General features: G+C 33.6%; 1 protein-coding gene across 1 annotated transcript in view; it reads left to right on the top strand.

Moving 5' to 3' along the window:
- The window catches only part of BRINP3 (BMP/retinoic acid inducible neural specific 3), a gene marked incomplete at its 3' end in the record, with an annotated part of 366,859 nt that overhangs the window by 228,835 nt on the left and 121,646 nt on the right, over positions 1-16,378 (top strand). The window contains exons 4-5 of the mRNA XM_080825146.1: positions 8,398-8,503; positions 14,999-15,235. Coding sequence (XP_080681272.1) covers positions 8,398-8,503; positions 14,999-15,235 — 343 coding nt within the window. The remainder of the gene's footprint in view (positions 1-8,397; positions 8,504-14,998; positions 15,236-16,378) is intronic.

Raw genomic sequence — 16,378 nt, 5'->3', positions numbered from 1 at the left:
ATATACACACACACACCCATATATATATATATATATATATATATATATAAACACATTTAGTATTAACATTTTCTAAAGGTTTTTGTTAGTTTGATAGCTTTAACCATATACAACTGTAAAAGATCCTATATTAGGATATGATAAAAATTAATCAACACTTGTATTTTACTATTTAAATGTCTGATGTAAAGTAATATAAGAATATGTGAGAAGTTATATTTCAAGTCATTAATACATTAATATTTATAATTAATTTTATAATTAATTTTATATAATTAATTTTATATAATTAATATATATAATATATATATTATATATATTATATATATAATTTTTAATATATATATAATTTTATATAATTAATTTTATAATTAATATTTATAATTAATATTTAGAATAAAAAGTAATTCATTTGGCCTTTGACCAAAGTTATATTAACTATAGTTATATTAACTAGCACCTTCCTGGCAGTATTTATCGGTCATGAGAACAACCCAAGACACTATACCATTCTAACTGGCCTATACATCAATCTAGACCAGTTAAATTGATATTTATTGTAACTCTATTGCTAGAGAGAAGGAGAGAAAGGGAGATAGAGAAGGAATTAGATTGATCAAGGCAAGCAGAGCTTAAATAAAGCTTACATACAGAGCTTGGAAAGCCAGTATGACATTCAGAATAGGTATTTGATTGATGAGTCAGGAGGTTTCAGACACAGTTCCAGCTCTAATTTTACTTACATGATACCGAGCTAGCTCCATAACTTCCCTGGGCTCCAGATACCTCCTTTGTGTAATGAGATGCTCAGGCTGGATGATTTCTAAGACTCCCCATAGCTCTAAAACTTTATATACGCTGACCGTGCAGCATTTTCCTCAAGAGGATTTCAGAAAAATTTAATAAATCAATTTACGTATTCTTTGGTTATTCCTAACAAAAAATAATTACCCACCAACTTAGCTCACAGTTATTGAATTCCTATCATGTGTCAAGTACTGTGTGTAATTATGAATAAGGAATTTATAGTTAAGTAAGTAAATAATGTAAACAGAGGAGTGTAATTTTATAAATGCCATAATAAAACATAAAGAAAACTTTGTGGTAAGATAAGGGATTATGATATTAAAATATCATGAGAAGGATAATCTCCTAATTCTTAGTATATTTACTCCCTCAAATAATTTTCTACCCTTGAGAAATAGAGTTTTTTTATTGCTACTCATACACGAATTTATGAGGAAAAGACTAATTGCTTTTTATAAAGAAGTGTGAAATAAGTGTGTTTTTTGAATTATGGGTACTCAACACAATAAAAATGAAATAAGGATGCTTAAGTTAGTTCCTGTGGAAGATTGATTTATCATGTGTTTACCTTTTAGATTATAGAATAGTCATAACTGTGGCCTTGAAAGAAAACAAATAAATATAACCTTTTAAAATCATTAAAAAATGGATTGGATTGGATTTTTAAATAACTCAAGACATAACCTTGCAAGTGAACTACACTGTACTTATCAATATTCTATTGTTTCATATGCATAATCAATGGTGATAAAAGATTATTCATAAACTAGTTCAATATACTCCAATATAACTTTGAAGCAAATGAATTTTTTTTTTTAGAAAGAAAGAAATATAAAAATGTAAAGTACATGAAAATTTGGCCTATGAATAAAAGATGGTCTTGAACAGCCGTTGATCCTCGTTTCATGTCTGGTAAACAGAAGTGGGTAAATATGTGATAGTGGCAGAGAAAAGCAGTTTTCATTTCATTGCTTGAATTTCCAACATAAACATTTATTTATTTTGTCATTAAAAATGACACATTAGGACAAACAAGAATACTGACATTCCATATTTTTTTCTTATTGCATGATCAATAAATAATTCATAGATGACAAGTCATTGTAATGGAGAATAAACACATTCTTGTCTTTTTTGTGTGGTTTAAGAGGTAAGAAAATAAGTCCAGTTAATTGATTTCAGATAAAGTTTCTAGGTATATTACAGGCTTCTTAAAAAAAAATGTGCATTCATAGATTTGCAATAACAGATACACTATTCATATGATCATGTATTTTATTGAATTGTTGATAACAATAATCAGTTTAGTCAAAATGGTAAACTAATACTCTGTTTCATTTTGAAAAATGCCTAGACTAATATTGGGATCACAGAGTTATATAGGATGGATGTGTATGTATAATTTTACAAACAATATATATATTTTCTTTTCCTTTTTCACTCAACATGGATAAAAATTTTCTCATATAATCATACCTGTTTTGAGAGACTGCTTGATTGTCTTCTGTACTAGCAATGAGAAAACTTTCCTTATTTTCACTCTAGTTGCTGTTTTTCTTGTCATTTTCGTATAATTGAACTCCCCATTTTTTCCTTTATCAATATTTCTAGCTTAGTCTTGTCATGGGTTATTCATACTATATTATGCTCTAATAGCATACTGATGTGATCTTGTACAAAACATCTATGTAGTCTTGGGGGCCTGGGTGGCTCACTTGTTTGAGTGTCTGCCTTTGGCTCAAGTCATGATCCCAGGGTTCAGGGATCAAGCCCCACATCAGGTTCCCTGCTCAGAGGTGGGCCTGCTTCTGATTCTCCCTCTCCCTCTGCCCGCTCATGCAGGTGTGCTCGCTCTCTTGTTCTTACTCTCAAAAAGGAATTTAATTAATTAATTAATTAATTATTTTTTAAAAATCTTAAAAAAAATTCTACCTAGTTTCGTTCCCAGGTAAGTTTGATTTAGGATGGCTTAAAATTCAGTCTCCTTTTCTCTATCTACAAAGAAAGGTGTTCATATTCAGTGCTGTTAGCAGAAAAAGTATTATGATCTTACAACCTTGATTGAGAGGTAGGGTATGAATAATTCCAGTAAGTTTACACAAGCTGAGATGTTATTAGGCCTTTGCTTTTTAATAGTAAACATTTACACACGCCTTGCATTTACCTTCAAATAATTGCTGTGGGTCAGACCCGTGGTAAGCATTTTTCATGGGTTATCTCATTTTTATTTCCCAACCACACTAAGCTGTAAGAAAAGTTTAACCATTCCACCCAGCAGAATCTTGAAACTTAAGTAGGTTCCTCTCTAGTAGGAGCTAAGATAGTGACCTAACATGTTTATTTCAGTCTATTTTCCTCAAATTATGTAACATTACTATAATTTCCAATTCAATTGGAAATTCAAATATTTTAATTATATAATAACTGAGTGTGAGTATTATAATACCTGAATCCCAGGTATTAATATCAATATCTGAATCTCAGATATTATATTATAATAACTCGGTATAATACCTGAGTCCCACTTTCTTCACTGCCTTAATATTTTAAAAATTGTTTTTGCTTCAGATAGTTTTTCTTCAAGTAGTTCTCGCTGAATTATTTTCATAGCTCCAGTGCATTGCTATGGTGTTATGTTATCCTCAGAATATGTAACACTGTAGGGAAATTTGATAGAAAATCATAAAGATTGTTTATTTCCAAGTGAATTCTTTATACCATTTTATTTAAATCTAAATAAACTTGAACCTATCCTATTTGTTAATATAATTACTTGCCAGTATCTTTTTGAATTAAGAAGGCTATGCATTTTTCTTTTACACTCTGCAAAATTCTCCAACTGTGAAAATATTAGGCAGTAGTTTAATGAAACAATATAGAAACGATACGAGAAAAGTTGAAAGGATCTTTTGCATTCTTTCCGATTATTTTTTTAAGATTTTATTTGTTTGAGAGCGAGACAGAAAAAGCAACAGAGAGAGCAACAGAGAGCACAAGCCGGGAGGAGAGGGAGAAATAGGCTCCAAGGAGCTCTACTTGGGGCTCAGACCTGAGTTGAAGGCAGACACTTAACTGACTGAGCCATCCAAAGGCCCTTCCTCTCTGATTTTTAACAATGTATTTGAAACAATTCACATAACTCAATTATAGAAGGAATATATACACACACACACACACACACACACACATATATGTATAAAAAACACACCAGTTATATTTTGAAGACAAATTTGTCCTTAAAAGGTATTGAAGTTTCGATTTTACTCTTTTTTTTCAATTTAATTTTATATTTTCAGTGTTCCAAGATTCATTGTTTATGCACCACACCCAGATCTCCATGCAATACGTGCCCTCCATAATATCCACCACCAGGCTCACATAACTTCCCTTCAAAACCCTCAATTTGTTTCTGAGAGTCCATAGTCTCTTGTAGTTCGTCTCCTCCTCCAATTTCCCCCAACTCACTTTTCCTTTCCTTCTCCTAATGTCCTCCATGTTATTCCTTATGCTCCACAAGTAAGTGAAACTGTATGATATTTGACTCTCTCTGCTTGACTTATTTCACTCAGCATAATCTCTTCCAGTCCCATCCATGTTGATGCTAAAGTTGGGTATTCATCCTTTCTGATGGAGACGTAATACTCCTTTGTATATAAACCATATCTTCTTTATCCAATCATCTGTTGTTGAACAGCATCTTGGCTCTTTCCACAGTTTGGCGATTGTGGCCATTGCTGCTATGAACATTAGGGTACCCATGGCCTTCTTTTCACTACATCTGTATCTTTGGGGTATATATCCAGTAGTGCAATTGCTGGGTCATAGGGTAGCTCTATTTTAAATTTCTTATGGAACTTCCACACTGTTTTTCAAAGTGGCTGCACCAACTTGCCTTCCCATCAACAGTGTAAAAGGAGTCCCCCTTTCTCCACATCCTTTCTAACACTTGTTGTTTCTTGTCTTATTAATTTTGGCCATTTTGGTTAAGTCCTATCTTCCATGTTTGCAGACTCCACACCGGTCCCTCACTTCCCAGCTGTTTAAGCACACACAGCTTTCCTCATGGTGCTCAAACTCAACCACAAACCACAACAACACCTCAGAAAGGGCATCATTTTGGGATCCTAAAGACTACATTCCTTTCCTTTCAACAATCTCCTTTCAATAGATGAATAAAATAAATAAATAAAAGTGTTTTCTCATTTGATACATCAATTCTCACAACACTGAATGCTGTCAGTGCTGGATAGTTGTTAGTTTTATTCATTTTTATGCTTATCTATTGATTCACTCTTCGTTTCTTACATTATATATGAAGACGCCTATATCAGATGTTCATCTATCAGCTAATGAAGAAAAGTTGAACCAGTCTGTGGCACAACTACATAATTCATTTTTGGTAGAGTCAACATGTCTATTGAAATGTTTGTACAATAAACTGGCTTTTATTATTTTCTTTTCATCTTTATTTTTCATTATTATTGAAAAATACAAAATAAGTGTGGACTTATTTATTAGTGTTGACCCTAGTAAGACATGTAGGGGCTTTAAATATAAAACATTTGAAAATAAGGGATTTGCATTATTGACAGTGCTAGAGTTTGTGAATTTTAATATTAAATTAGATAATTACCAATGAATTCAGTTGTGAATGATAAAGAATAATATGAAATTATATATAGGGCATGCTAGATTTTTTATTATGTATTGTGAAAGGTGCCAGATTAAAGCAATTATAGATATATAGGTATAGTCAAGCCTCTAAATATATAAGACCATCATTTAAATTTCCTGCATTGATTCTCAGCAACACAGCAACAATGTAACTGAAGGTCTGTACTGAGATGGACTACTAACATTTATCCTCTTTCAAGAGTTAAGTGTTAGAAGATTACCTTCCAATTTCCAAGATCTTATGTCAATAAGTGTGTACCTAAAGCCAATTTTATTTTAAAATTTTCCTTAAAATTACAAATACTGGAGTTTGTTTATATTATTGTGGTGTGTGTGTGTATGTGTGTGTGTTGGTGGACAATAGTTAAACTACATGATAGGACAACATGAAGATTTGAATTACCTTAAACCTTAAGTCTTTCCTTTGATGACTTTAATCCTCTTTTTATCCTTTTGTTAGTAATCATGTATATTTAAATATCATTTATACATTATACATGTATACATACACACATGCATGTATATTATGTATATATACATACATATGTATATATACATGTATATGTATATTATATACATAAGAAATGATTTCCCTGAACAAAATGAGGGATGGTCAGTATCACCATGAGAGAACAGTCGTGGGGAGTATACAACATAGGTGTAATGTTAGAGAAAAAGTATTTCTTTGCTCATGATAAACTGCATTCCCAACTCTCGCTGTGTCCTCATAGTCAATATTCATTATTCTGAAGATCTTGGTATTAACAAACTATGATAGAGTCGTCATGATACAAATTATATATCTTGGTATTAACAAACTATGATAGAGTCATCATGATACAAATTATATATCTTGGTATTAACAAACTATGATAGAGTCATCATGATACAAATTATATATTCGCTTACTGCATCTCAGCTGACATATCTATCTTTTTGTCTTTGATTATTACCTATAAGCTTTTGACACCCAAGTGAGTAATCCCATCTTTGACATAACTTCTAAGAACTAGATCTGCACAGTCACTCCTTCTACTGGATGTTTCCAATGGAGAATGTTATTCCTTTGGGAGTCAGAATGCTCAAAACCAAGTTCTCTTACGTGCTCTCCACAGTGGAGCCTAGTTGCAACATATCTTACTGTTATCACTTATGCTGGAAACCTCAATTGCCTTTCCCTCTCTCCATGGTGTATATTTTCAGTGTTTCATAATCTCACCAGATCTGTTTTTCATAGTCCATCTTCTGCAGATAAATCTTATTGCCACCACTTCATTCAAGCCTTTATCATCTAGATAATGGCCTTAATGTCTTCCTTGTTATGATTTTCCCCTTAATCTCTCACCGTCTCTTTCTCTTAATCAATGCCCATGGGCTTATACAAGAACCTAATATGTGAGGTGAATACTATAGTGAACGAAATAGGCAGTATTTCCTGTGCTCAAGGAACTTGCATTCCAGTGAGAAGTGTCAGGTAATCGTGATAAATGAGGAAATTATACAGCATGTTAGAAGCTGATAACTGCTGTGGGAAAAGTAGAACAAGGTAAGGAGGAACAGAAATAATGGTTGAAAGAGGGAAGTGTGGGGAGGTGTATTCATTTAAAATAGGTTAGTCCAGGGAGTCCTAAGACAGTGACATTTGAACAAAGACTTGAAAGGTGTGAGAAACAGTGAGCTTAAAAATATTTTGAGGAAGAGCATTCCAGATACAGGGAGGGTGCACTGGAAATTCTGAGTCAGAAAGATAACGAACATGTTCAAGGAACAGCCAAGAAACTGTGTGGTTGGGGCAAAGTAAACAAGGAAAAGCAGAGAGGGCGTGAGTTCGGGGAAGTAACAGGGATAACTGGATAATGTGGCATTATTTTAGTTCTAGAAGGGCTCTGACTTTTACGTTCAGCAAGACGGAAGACCCTTGTGGAGTTGTGAATGCTGAAATTACCGGAATTATTTTTTGCAAACCATTCTGGTTGTTGAGTGGAGAGTATCTTTTTAAAATACAAGGATCATTACAGTATTCCCCCACTTTAAAATTTGTTTTTTTTTAAGTCATACTGAGAATAAACTTCCAGTTTCCCATAATTGCCCAAACTCCTCATCTTCTGATGCTATACAGTCCAAGACACCCATTGGAAATATCAATCTGCAATATGTGATTCCATACTTCGGTGCTAAGACTGAGCACTACAAACTAGAACTTCATAAAAATGGGAAAAAAATGCAAGTGGGAGTCATTAAAGAGTACTTTTTGTGGATGTTTGAAAATGTGCTTCATCCTGAGGAGAGATAAAATCAATTAGTCAAAGAGGAGAAATGAGGGATAAGGATGGAGGATGTTGTATAAGCCAAGGCATAGAATTAAGAATGTCCAGTTGGACAGAGATGTATGCCTGTTGGGGGAGAAATGGGACAGAAGCCAAACAGGAGAGTCTGGACTTTGATGGTACCATATAAGATGGGAAAATTATAGATTTTTAAGTAGAATAAAATAATAGAATCCATTTTTAGACAGTAGCCTGACAGATAGGTCTGATTTATTGAGGAGAAATGAACAAACAAAAAACAATTCTCATATGAGTCAAAACTTGCTCTCTATCTAAAGGAACATGCCCTTGTCATATCTTGGGTAAAATCAATGACCTTAGGTGAGTGATGCTTTTGACCAAAGAGGGCTTCTGTTATTTTCCCAGAAGATTTATGCCTGGCCAAAGGGAAGAAAATGGAATTGAAGATGAAGGGAATTATTTGTCTTCTCTGGGCTTCAGTGTGTGTATTGTTGGTATGATTCAGATCCTATGCCTTTCAGTGATGTTTACCGTCAGATGTATAATATCAGTGGGTGACAACTACATTGAGCCAAAAGAACATGGTAAACTCTGATTTATGTAATAAAGTGGATGTTTTGTTTGTCAGGTAACAGAAACACGGACTGGTCCTCTCGGCTGCAGTAACTATGACAACCTAGATTCTGTCAGTTCTGTTCTGGTTCAGAGTCCTGAGAATAAGATTCAGTTGCAAGGTATGTGGCTAAAATTTCATTAATTCTCTATCAGTCTGGATAACAATTATCCAGTTGTGATCTCTTTCTTCTTCTTCTTCTTCTTCTTCTTCTTCTTCATCTTTTTGTTGTTGTTTTAAACAAGCTATATATGCAGTACTAGGCTGTTAAAATTCTCACAAAAGGCTAATTTCCTAATTTTTAAGTGATGCTAACATTCTAGGAAATGTTAAGGAAATGTCAAAACTCACTTTACTTCTTAAAATAGGTAATTTATTTGAAAATGTATCCTGATAATATTTTTACTTCTATAGAGTAATCATTGTTTTAGTATGGAACAGTTTTTCATAGGTCTGTCTGGGTTTTGACTTTTTCCTTAGATTCTAGTAAAAGTAACTATACTTACACACACAGTAGCATGAACTGTTGACATTTTAAATATAACCTAATATGGTAGCTAGAACTGTGCTTCTCTTCTGAGAGAAAAATTTGAGAATATATTAGCAAAGTATTTATATTTCCATTACAAAGATGGATTATGTGGTAATAATGATAAATTACCTTTTTTTCTATTCCTATATTTTGTTAGATAGTTCAATAGAGGATTTTTAAATAACTTGTAATAGATGTAACAGATGTATATTGCCCACAGATAGGTTATTGGTGTGTGTACTTATTCATTACGAGTACGAAAGTTTACGAATACACATGTTTAAACATGTACTAGTTGAAGAAGTTCAGAGAAGTCTGATGACACCTTGTCTAAGTTAAGGTGACTGATCAAAGGGATAATTTTGAGTTATTCTTCTCTAGTCTACCTTTTCTTTTGCCTAACTTTTTTAATTGCATAAGTTAAAGCTACATTTACATTATTCAGTTTTACATAAGAAAGTTTAGAAGTTCTAGAAATTGTAGGCACCTGGGTGTTTCAGTGGGTTAAGCCTCTGCCTTTGGCTCAGGTCATGATCTCAGGGTCCTGAGATCCAGCTCCGCATCAGGCTCTCTGCTCAGTTGGGAGCCTGCTTCCCCCTATCTCTCTGCCTGCCTCTCTGCCTACTTGTGATCTCTATCTGTCAAATAAATAGGTAAAAATCTTTTTTTAAAGATTTTATTTTTTAAGATTTTTAAAAAGATTTTAAAGAGAGATCACAAGTAGGCAAAGAGGAAGGCAGAGAGAGATAGATAGGGGGAAGCAGGCTCCCTGCTGAGCAGAGAACCCGATGCGGGATTTAATCCCAGGACCCTGAGATCATGACCTGAGCTGAAGACAGAAGCTTAACCCACTGAGCCACCCAGGCGCCCCATAAAATCTTAAAAAAAAAAAAAAAAAAGAAAAAAAAAAAGGAGTTCAGAAATTCTGACATTTTACCTCAACTTTTCAATTTGGAAAAATGTAACAGCTTTGGGTTATTTAAATTTATGATAAATAATAAATGAATCTCATCTAGTTTGAATTGTATACAAATTACAGAGGAAGTGCTTAAAAATTTAAAGTTTAAATGCCATCCAATTTCTCATTATCAATCTTAGATTTAGAGTTATTGAAATATTTTTCTAATTTAAACAAATGCAGTCTGCCAATATTACTTGTAATTCTCTATTGCTTACTCCTTTTTAAATGTATGGATCAACTTGCCCTCAGAATATTAAGTTTCATCAAAAAGGATAAAGACTATTTATATCAAAAAGGCATTTATTTAATTGATTTACTAAAATTTATTAACATGATTTTTTTTTAATTTTTACTCTTTGTGAAACCCTGTTCTTAGTTTTCAGAATATTATAGTGTAAAAACAAAGCTCAATCTCTTCTATATGTTGAAAAAAATTAACACAGAAATAAGTGAAGCAATACTTTTCTTTTGAATAATTATTATGTCTATTTTTTTTTCAATTTATGTGAGTAATGCAGTTATCTGCACATCTTTTTTTTTTGTTTTTTTCTATTTTCTTGGCTTATAATTTCAATTGTCTATTACAAATTTATTTGTATCCTTTTGGTACAAAGAACTTTCCAAAATAATCTCAGGAAATCAATATCATACTCCTCAACTTCCCATGTGTTCTCTCTTAAACTTCATCTATATTTACAGTCTAAGTATTTATGTTGATTCACATTTTCAACCCTACTGTTAATAGCAGTCCTTCTCCACTTAGAAAAAAAAAAAAAAATGCAAGGGGTGCCTGGGTGGCTCAGTGGGTTAAAGCCTCTGTCTTTGGCTCGGGTCATGATTCCAGGGTCCTGGGATCAAGCCCCACATCAGGCTGTCTGCTCAGCGGGGAGCCTACTTCTCCCTCTCTCTCTGCCTGCCTCTCTGCCTGCTTGTGATCTCTCTCCCTCTCTCTCTGTCAAACAAATAAATAGAATCTTAAAAAAAAAAGAGAGAAAAAAAATGCAAAGCATTAGATTCTGGATCAATGTTACCGTGACACATGAAGGGTATAAAGGATTTTAGGTCGCTATATGTGGCAATTGAAAACACTGGAGTCCGAAAGTAGAATTTTATCAGAGCAAAGAAAGCATCAATAAGAATTATTAAAGGTAAAAGCATTAAGCAACAAATTCAGAACAAAACTCCTTGATTTAACTGTATCAGAATTAACATTCAGAAAGGAAATGTCAAAGAGATACACATAGTATGTTAATTCTGACTTTAAAAAAATGAACTCAAATGTTTTCTGGCAGTGAGTAAGCTTGATTTCCCTGTTTGTTTGCCTTTGAGATCTGTTTTGCCAACTAGATTACAGACCAAAATTGAAAAAGTCGTATCTATATTCCAAACTATTGATGACGATATATGTAATATATATGAAAAAAAGTAAAACTTGAGGAAGTATTAGAAAACATGTATTGAGATTAATCATGTTCCAATGTTTTCAGCCCCTTATGAATTTAGCATATCAAACAAGATACTTCTGAGTGAAAGGGTAAAGGAGTAATGAAAAGTCATTTATTGAGTCTTGGTAATAACTTCTTGGTAAAATTCCCAGAAACTGAGATGTGAAAGATTCATATGATTGGGTAACAAATATTTTTCCAGATCAGTTCGTTCCTAATGTTTTATTTCAACAAAATTGACAGAGGACTGGTTTATTATCAAATAGAAGATTTAATGTCATTGTTAATGATAGGTCACTATTTTTGCTTATAATAAAAATAGAATGATATTGTTCCATAAAACTATTTTGTTTCCTATTTTGTTTCTCTACTGATATATTGGAACAAATTTTCTTTATTCTTCTTTTTTTGATATTCTTAATAGTTAATTATAAACTAGTTTCACAGGCCACAAGGAAGTAAAAGGACTATGTACAGCCGTACAGGAAACAGGGAGCTGAGGAGAGTCAAGATGAGTCTAGGGCCCTGGTGGGAGCATTCCTGGGGGAGGGTACCCTGAAAGGGAAACCAGACAATCCTGTGAGTAACCAAGAACAAGGGCATAACAAACAAACAGGTCTGTGGTAATGTGGCCCTGTGGAATCTGGCCCATGCTTTTGTGGAGCTGCTTCCATAACTCTGTGGCCAAGGGTCAAAGAAGGTCTGCATCCCCCTGGACAGGGGCCACATCCTGAAGGGAGAGTGTGCATTGGAGTTCCTTTTCCAGGGGCAATCCTCACTGGGGGATCCTTGGGAGGACTCATGTCAGGGACTGGGCCCATCATGCCTGGAGTTGGTGACCCCTCAGCCCATAGATGGTGGAGGATCCCCTCAGCCCATAGATGGCGGAGGATCTCCCCAGCCAGTTGGCTCTTTGGTTGGGGTCCCTGAAATCTTAGCTGTGGCAGCAATGGCAGTGGCTGCAGCAGTACCTCTTCCTTGCAGGGCTATCACCAGTTGGGATAGCCCACCACCCCCTGGGACTGGCCCATAGAATTCTGCAGGGGCCTGGGGCATTGGAAGACCAGCTGGGATTCCTCTGTCAGCAGCTCTGCCAATCCTTGGGCTCCTGGCAGCTAGTAAGTGGCACTCAGGCAATGTCAAATTATCTTTGGGATTATCCCATTATTTTTGGGAGGAAGTTCCTCTACTGTCATGGAGACCAGGTCCTACCCCTGTAGCAACACCAGACTGCTGACTCTGTTCTCTTTTCTTTCTGCTTCTTTTGAGTTCTTTGGTTCGAATTCATTACAGTCACAGAGTTTCAAATTCATATGCTTGTTGAAAGCTTTGAAGGTGCAAAGCAGCACTGAAGAGCATGGGTCAGCCGGTCGTTTTCACTTTGTTTTTTGTCTTGCTAGAACGTATTTGTGTGATGCAAATTACAATTTTCTTGATGTCTCATCATTTGTATAAATTTCTTATATATTTATTCCCAAAATATTGATTTTTCCTTCTTACCTCTTATTCTGGGGTTCCATTAAATATATTTTTAGATTTTTCAGTCATAACCTATATGTATTTTATACTGTTTTCTGTATTTTATCTTCTTTTGCTCTCCTTTACTATTCTGTAGTCAATATTTTTTTCTGACATATTCCAGTTTGCTTATTATTTCTTCAGCCCTTTCTAACTTGCTATTAAATCCATTGATTATTTTTAACTCCAATTTATATATTTCTATTTGTGGCATTTCCATTATATCATCATTTATAATTTCCAGTGTCCTTCTTCATATGCTTCTTTTCACAAACATCTTAGGCTCAAAACTCAGCTTCCTTAAACATAGTCTCAGCACCAAGCAGAACTTCTGTAATTACAGTCCATTGGTATTTTTACTCTATTTTTCCTGTACATTAAACAAACAAACAAACAAAAATCCCTAGGAAAGCCTCCAGTTACTCTGATTTATCTACCAAGGCAATGGAAGTTATCTCTCTAAGTATCAATATTGTCTATTTTACTGGTCTGGTTAAAAAATTCCAAGGTTTTGAGTGGTCTATCTCCAGACTTCTTCTCCCCCTGAAAAAGCCTTTGTTATTTTTGATGTGGTTTTAGAGAATGCCAGTTTTCTTCTTTTAGGGGTAGTTAGGTATATCGATAGATATAGAGATAAACATAATGGTAAATATCCAGTTTTGTAATAAATAGCAATCAGGTGTTGGCCAAATTTTTCCTTCTATGTTTGATTTTTTAACTGACCACTTTAAATATTCAGCTTTTTAATTAAATTTTCCTATGTATAAAGAAATACTGGAATTGAAACTATATATTCTTGAAATATCATAACAAATGTGAAACCAGTAGGGAATACTAAATATTAATTATATTGCCTTATCTTCATCTTTGAATTTTTTCTTAAGAGAAATAAACTTTAATAAACTTCCATGTAGAAAAATAATGAATCCTATCACTAACGCTGTCTTAATACATGGCAAGGACATAACCTGTGAAACAAAAGAAATCTGTCTTTCCCTGTAGTTGGTCTTAATGATCACTCCTGCACGATACAGTCATATAAGTTATGTATTATTAATGACATGAGGTAAGCATTACCATCAGCATTCTGTAACTCATTTGCCAAGGCCACAACTTATGGTATTATGATATCTATGTAAATGTGGGCTGATTGTCTGAAAGTAAAATGAAAATACTGAAAACTATTTGAAATCATGTAGTGGGAAATAAATGAGTGACTCTTTTTAAAGGTTTAGGAACGTAGGCTCTACCTACATTATGTGAAAATCACCAAATATTCTAAACAATTAAGTGAAAGAGCCAATCAGAAAGAGAAAAGCAAATACCGTAAGTGGAATTTAAGAAACAAAATAAATGAGCAAAGGAAAAAAAAGAGAAAGAGAGAGACAAACCGAGAAATAGACTGTTAGTTATAGAGAACAAACGGATGGTTATTGGGGGGGGGGGGTGTTAAATAGGTGATGAGGATTAAAGAGTGCACTTGTCCTGATGAGTACTGGGTGTTGTATGGATTTGTTGATTCACTGTATTATACACCTGAAACTAATATAACACTGTGTGCTAACTGAAAAATTAAAAAAAAAAAAAAAAAAAGAAAGAAGACAGAGAGAGAGAAGGAAGGGAGGAAGGAAGGATGGATGAACAATTAAATGAATTTTTAAAAATCAGATAATCTGAGGGTTTAAACATCTCTATAAATTCTGGGATTCTTGAAAGTACATGGAGTGATCATATGTTGAAAAGAATTACAACTATTTGGGGTGCCTGGGTGGCTCAGTGGGTTAAAGCCGCTGCCTTCAGCTCAGGTCATGATCCCAGCGTCCTGGGATCAAGCCCCACATCGGGCTCTCTGCTGAGCAGGGAGCCTGCTTCCTGCTTCCTCCCTTCTCTCTCTGTCTGCCTCTCTGCCTACTTGTGATCTGTCTGTCAAATAAATAAATAAAATCTTAAAAAAAAAAAAAAAAAAAAAAGAATTACAACTATTTGCAATTGTGCAGGCTTAGATAATTTTTTCTTTTTTTGGCTTATATAATTTTCAAATGATAGTTTTAAATCTATGACATATATTAAATTGTTGGCCTTTTTTTGAATATTTTAAATGTGTCGTGCTTTTTTTCTTCATTTTAAAAAAAAAGTGTGTGCTTTTTTTTTTTCTTTAAGGGCTGCAAGTCCTCCTTCCAGACTATCTTCAAGAGCGTTTTGTACAAGCAGCGTTAAGCTACATTGCTTGCAATTCTGAGGGAGAGTTTATCTGCAAGGACAATGATTGCTGGTGTCATTGTGGTCCCAAATTTCCAGAATGCAACTGCCCCTCCATGGACATTCAAGCCATGGAAGAGAATCTTCTTCGAATAACTGAGACCTGGAAAGTCTACAACAGTGACTTTGAGGAATCAGGTAAGAGAAGTTTTAATGTAACATTTAAACTTTGTCAAAATAATACTATATTGAAATGAATACTTTATCTCTTTGAAAGAAAGTATGATTACATAATTGGAAAACATTTTATTTAATTTTTTTATTATTCTTTCAAATAGACATCTATATCACTTCTATTACCAGAGTTTCAGTATTTTTACTGAAGGCATAGGTGGTACTTTGTGTATTGCTAAGTATTGTTTGTCACTAGAACCTCACCTGCTCTTGAGCTGAGTCATTTAGCAAAGAGAGTCTTTGCCTTTCTCAATGTAAGAATTTATCATTTGATTTCTCTTGATATCTCTCTAGTCTTTTCTAGTGGCCCCGCTTTTCATTTGTGAGGGAAAATGCAGAGAGCATTTGTTCTATACCTTTTTACATTAACATGAATCTCATGAATGTGCAAGATCACTTAACTACTGATTTTTTTAATCAAATTTAAATCAATTTTGATTTGTGTTCATAGGTTTTGGTTTTTCTTATTTCTGAATTTTTATGAGTGCATGTATGTGTTCTCAATGTTTTTTCTTACTGATTGCATAACCTATAATAGCTTTCATTTCATAAAACATTGAATTTTAATAAAAGGTTAAGGATGTCTCAATGTAAAATTTAAAATATTAATAAAAGTATACATAATAATACATAATTAAGGAATAATCAAAATCATTAGAGTGTGGTGAGTATAATTATGTAGTATTTTCTCAAAAGTGTTGGACTGACTTTCAAATGGGCAAAAGACGTATGCTTGAGATTATAATTCTTTTGGTGATTAATTAAATAAAACATACTTAAAAAGTGATAAACAAAATTCAACATCCGTTCATGAGGAAGGCCCTTAATTTAGACATGAAAGGGACATATTTCAACATAATAAAGACTATATATGACAAGTCTGTAGCTAACATCAGGTAAGAAGCAATGCAATTGATTGTTACAAAGCATTATCTTTTTGTTGAGAAGAACCACCAAATTATAAAATAAAAAGGTAGGTAAATATATATAGGAAGGATTAATGAATTTATGATTTCTTAACATATATTTTGATCAGAATAGTGCATAATAAATAATGCTTTTCAATTTTAGTAATATTTCTATTTATATAAACAGGAAAAACTATCT

The sequence above is a fragment of the Martes martes genome (assembly GCF_963455335.1).
Source record: "Martes martes genome assembly, chromosome: 15".
NCBI classification, from domain to species: domain Eukaryota; kingdom Metazoa; phylum Chordata; class Mammalia; order Carnivora; family Mustelidae; genus Martes; species Martes martes.
This window is presented reverse-complemented; position numbering and strand designations above follow the sequence as displayed.